A 5,238-nucleotide genomic window follows, 5' to 3' on the forward strand; every position below is an offset into this window, starting at 1 on the left:
TTTCTGTGTTACACAGGAAGCAGCGCGGATGTGATTTGATGCCGCACAGGCTCCTCTTCCGGTCTCTTTTCCCTTAGCCACCGGACGAAAATGGTAAGCTGAAATGCTGGCAGACAAAAATCTTTGAACATCTGTTCATTGTGCCGTTTATCTGACACGGGCTGTTGTTGTTTCGATGTCGGATAAATAACCTAACAGTTTGGGTAAAGTATTTTTGAGATGAGGTTTCATTTTAATAAAATTATCGCTGTTTCTGTCGCACTTCTCCAGCATTTCTTTGCTGCTCATAGCATTGAGGTTCAGGGTTCAGAATGGGCCTAATTTAACCGAGAGGACACCAGAGAGCCGTAAAACTACGCCGAATATCTTCGGTTATACCCCTTAGTTTACCATGAATTCAGCAGTGTTATTATTCATCTTGTAAAGGTAATGGAAGAAAGCTATATGGCTTACTAGCTTCTCCATTGCGGTTAGCATAACCGGCTAGTCACTTCGGGTAGCAATGAATGTGCTTCATGTACACACTGTCAGCATTAGACTCAAAAGAAAGATATGTAAACGCCATGTTGTAGCTCAACATGGAGAACCGAACGAGATTCTAGCTTTTGAGGCTTTATATTAATTTGTTTGTAGTATTGCCAATACTGAGGCTGCGTTTGAGTGTTGTTGCGGCCATTACAATCAGCATCAGGTGTGATTGCTGCCACATGAGTCTTGTCAGTGATGTTTTCAAACACAAATGTCTGAACATATGAATTACTGTGATTCTTATTTCTGTGCTGAGACAAGACTGCCTGAGCATTAACCTGCCTGGAAGTCTTTGAGAACTGTGCCTGACTCCCTAATGTTCTTATCTCTCAGACGAAGGGAACTTCATCTTTCGGTAAGCGCCGGAACAAGACGCACACCCTGTGCCGTCGTTGTGGGTCCAAGGCCTACCATCTGCAGAAGTCCTCCTGTGGCAAGTGTGGCTACCCAGAGAAGCGCAAAAGAAAGTGTAAGTCATCTTATGTGTTTAATATTGAGACAATTCTTTTACTCATAACACAGTGTGCTGCTGATTCCAAAATGGGCAGGTAAACATGCAGGGGACTGTCTTTGGTACTTATGTAATAAAGGGACACGTCATGTTTTGATTATGGTTGTGTCAGAACCCACCCTTGGTTATGATATGGTGCCCCCCACATATTACATTTTGCATTTGGAGCTTTTACTTAATAAATAATTCTTACAGTGTTGCTTGATATGTGCACCTTGAGAAATCATTGTTGTTCTCTTCAGAGAGAATGTCCAGACAGCAGCAGTCATTCATTGTTCATTGTCATCGAGAGGAACATACTTAATAAGAAATATCATTTCACCAGGGATAGATGCTGATATTTTTAAGCATTGCTTCTATAGTTTGGGTCAAAGTACATTTTTATCAGCTTTGATGTAAACTTATGTAAGTAGATACAGCCTACAGAATGGGCATTTTAATGCATCTGAGCATTGATGCATACTTCTGTTTGTTTTTATAGACAACTGGAGCGCTAAGGCCAAGAGGAGGAACACCACTGGAACTGGCCGTCTGAGACACCTGAAGGTCGTCTACCGCAGATTCAGGTAAGATCTGAAGATGTGTGTGTGTGTGTGTATATATATATATATATATATATATATATATATATATATATATATATATATATATATAATATACTCCACTACTATAACACAGAGCAGAACTTAAAGTGTTTCTTGAGGAGTTGATGATAGTGTTGGTTCTGCTGTCTGTGCTACAGTTCAGTGTTGTGCTTTTATGTCTGAAAGGCATCAGTAATAAAAATGTAATGGCATCTTGATGGCCTGTACTCCCTTCTTGGAATATGTCAGCACAGCTCAATAGTAGAGCGTTTATCACGTTTACTTGAGTGCAGACAGTGTTTATGGTGTCTTAACAATTATAGGAGTGATTAAATGCAAACACATTTTCAATGGCCCTTGAGTTAATTCAGTGTTTTCAAACTCTTAGCAAGATTCCAGCATCTTACTTTTCACTGTGAAGAGGAAGCTGATGTTGGCTAGTTTTAATATTGATTTCAAGCAGTGATGTGAAATAGTAAATGTTAGATAGGCATGCTTATAAGAAATGACACATATCACCATATTTTGATCAGTGTTGTTGACATTGCATCATGAAAAGTGTTGTATCTGCAAACAAACATTAATGTAAACAATTTTAAACAAATGTTTACAAAAGCCACAAGACCCATTTCATGGCTGAGCTGTTGTGATAGTTGAACTGAATGTACCTAACAGCTTTCACTGGGAGACTATAAACATGAAGCTGTAAACTAAATATCTGTGGTAACGTGTCCTGTCAACATTTTAAGTGTGCCAAAAACAGACTTTTTTTCCCTTTCAATTTTCCTTATTTTTGCAGCAGGAAACTGAAAAGTGTAGACTCCCACAGATTCATTCCCACCTCCACTCAGCAGAAAGCGAGAGAAAAAGACTATCTGTAATGTTCCTCCAGTGGCAGGGGGTGTGCTGTACTTTGTGAACAGTATAGTTTTTTCACAGCATGTTATTTGCTGGCTGTGTTGTCACATCAGGCACACCACAAAATAGAGAACATTTGGCAGAGAAATGTTGCCCTCAGTGAGTCTGTTGGCAACCTGTCTTTGGTCCTGTTACAAGACTTGTCAGTGGTGCTTACCAGTGATGGTGAAAAAAAAAATGTCTGAACAAATGAATTCAGTATGATATCAGTGTTTTCTCTGAGGTAAGCATCATTGGCAAAACGAGATCAGAGACATTAGAGTGATTTCTTTGTGAGCCCAGATGTTGTTTCTTAAAGTTGAGCATTGAAGGTTCCAGGTGTCTCAAGCAAAGCAAACAACCTTTAAAATATAAATCATGTTAATCACCTTTTTAGTAGTTTAATTGGTTGTCATACTGTAGGTTTTACTTTGATGGCAAATATCCCCTCATGCAAAACAAACCTATATAGTTTAGTCTTTGTTAATATTAATACTGCCCCCGTTTTCATTTAGCCTAGCTGTGCCAGTTCCAGCAGCCTGGTGTTTATGCGGGCTTGCTGCTTAACTGGGACGCTTCAGTGGAACTGAGCCATCGTTATTAGTTACACCTGTGCTCCCCCTGAGACGACAGTGATTTATCAGCACAGCGTGGGCTGTTAACTACATTAATTTTGTGAAAGGTGACTCATTTCTTTTTAGTTCTTAACCAAAATGACAGTTTGTTTACCAAACGTGACTGTCACTTGTGCATCAGACTTCCTGTTTATCCTTCTGTTTTCAACAAGTCACTGAGAATTAAATATTTTTTGTTGGGAATTAATCATCAGCTCTCAACAGCTGTGTTTTTTTAGCAGGTTACGTTGCTAGTTAGTTTAACAGCCTGTAACTACTGTCAGTAGACAAACTGTGGCATTAAGTAAAGTTTTGAGCACATTTTTTAAAAGGGTTTTTTTTTTTTAGGAATATTACTGTGACTTGTGACTCTCGACCAGGGTTTACCTCCATGTTATATCACTTTACTTTAATGGTATTTTCCCGCATCGACCTCACCTTTTTGTTTTTCTGTTTTCCAGGAATGGTTTCAGGGAAGGCACCACCCCCAAACCCAGACGTGCTGCAGTGGCCGCCTCCAGCTCATCTTAAAAGACACATTTTTGGTTAAATAAATGTGATGTTAAACATAAGTCTCAGCCTTGTCTCTTGATCTTTGAGCCTTATTGTCTCACCAGTGATGGCTAAAGTCAGGTCAAGATTGATGTCAACAGATTAAATACACGCACGGTGTTAAGACTTTGTCACTTGGTTCATTTTGTGCAAATCTTTAGTAAAGTTTAATTTTTGTCCAAACCAAACACAAACCTGAAATAAATGTTTTCAAATCACTGAACTCCTGTTTTAATGTTGGAGGTTTTGTAGCTTCTGGGCTGTTTGAGTTAAAAATTCAAGGTACTTCATCTGGAATGAATGCGTGAACAAATGTGCAAAATTAAGATTTAAATGTTGAACCAGTCACATTCAGCTGCACACATGAGGCTGTGAAACTAGACAAATATTTTAATTTGCGTGATGCCTTTTCAAAAGTCAAATCAATTGGTTTGAATAGTAGCGAACATGCTGAAAAATCTGTTAATCAAAGCGTGCACAATGACAGGCTTCAGGTGTCAAACGGAAACACCTTGCCTTTTTAATACTGGAACAAGAATTATTTGGATCCATTCAAAATCAACCATCCAACAAACGGCACAAATCACCTGTTCTTACGTCAGAGTTTAGTCAAATGTTCATATGTTATCAAATATCTTGCTCATTAAATAAAGTAATGGATGCAAGAAAATTTTGTATCTGTGAATGGCACATTTCACAAATTGCAAAGACTTCCTCAGTGATATCACACAATGTATTTGACGAAACAGTTTACAGTCATCTTTGTTAATCAAATATATTGTTTAATGACTAAAATGGCTCTTTGCTTTTGTCTCCTGCTACTGGCAAACCCTGGTAAAATAACATCCTTAGAGATATATTTTTGCAGTCTAGAGTTTTTGGAGTAAATGTGTAAAACCAAATTTACTTGATGACCAAAAAAATGGTTTTAGCACCAGACTTGAGACCTGAACATCTTATTCACATGCTGACGAATGATTTAGACCAAGCCATATATTGAGAGAAAGATCATCGAAACACGCTATATTTTATTTATTTTTTATTTGATAGGGATGATGCCGTTAAACACAATTCCAATACAGAGTATGGGACTGATGTGGTACACAGAGAGTTTATAGCTATTGCTTATTTTAAATTCTTGTCCTTGGGCTTTTACATGTAGACCTAAAATGATATTAAAAATATACAGTTTAAAACATCATGCAAACATGATACAGTAAGTATGGAAGGCACAATAAAATACATAAACTGTTCTTGGCCCCAAACAACTCAGAGACTCTTTATCTGATTACATAGTTTCTCTAGATGGCATTGCTCTGGCCTCTACCACTACCGTAAGAAACCTTGGAGTAATACTCGATCAAGATTTGTCTTTTAATTCTCATTTAAAACAAACCTCACGGACTGCATTTTTTCATCTGCGTAATATTGCGAAAATTAGGCCTATCCTGACCCGAAAAGATGCAGAAAAATTGGTCCACGCTTTTGTTACCTCAAGGCTGGATTACTGTAACTCTCTATTATCAGGTAGCTCTAATAAATCCTTAAAAAC

General features: G+C 38.0%; 1 protein-coding gene and 2 non-coding genes across 3 annotated transcripts; all 3 read left to right on the forward strand.

Annotated features, from left to right (window-relative positions):
* Window positions 1–3,706, forward strand: rpl37 (ribosomal protein L37). Its single transcript, XM_050053548.1, has 4 exons — window positions 1–93; window positions 862–997; window positions 1,521–1,605; window positions 3,596–3,706. Exons 1-4 carry the CDS (start codon window positions 91–93, stop codon window positions 3,663–3,665), a joined length of 294 nt encoding a protein of 97 aa, XP_049909505.1. The 5' UTR covers window positions 1–90; the 3' UTR covers window positions 3,666–3,706.
* LOC126396116 (small nucleolar RNA SNORD72) lies at window positions 712–791 on the forward strand. Its single transcript, XR_007570528.1, has one exon. It is a non-coding gene; the product is annotated as a small nucleolar RNA SNORD72 (small nucleolar RNA).
* Window positions 2,692–2,771, forward strand: LOC126396115 (small nucleolar RNA SNORD72). The gene has a single exon (XR_007570527.1). It is a non-coding gene; the product is annotated as a small nucleolar RNA SNORD72 (small nucleolar RNA).
* Window positions 3,707–5,238: the final 1,532 nt, after the last annotated feature.

This window comes from Epinephelus moara, chromosome 9, assembly GCF_006386435.1.
Source record: "Epinephelus moara isolate mb chromosome 9, YSFRI_EMoa_1.0, whole genome shotgun sequence".
NCBI classification, from domain to species: Eukaryota; Metazoa; Chordata; class Actinopteri; order Perciformes; family Serranidae; genus Epinephelus; species Epinephelus moara.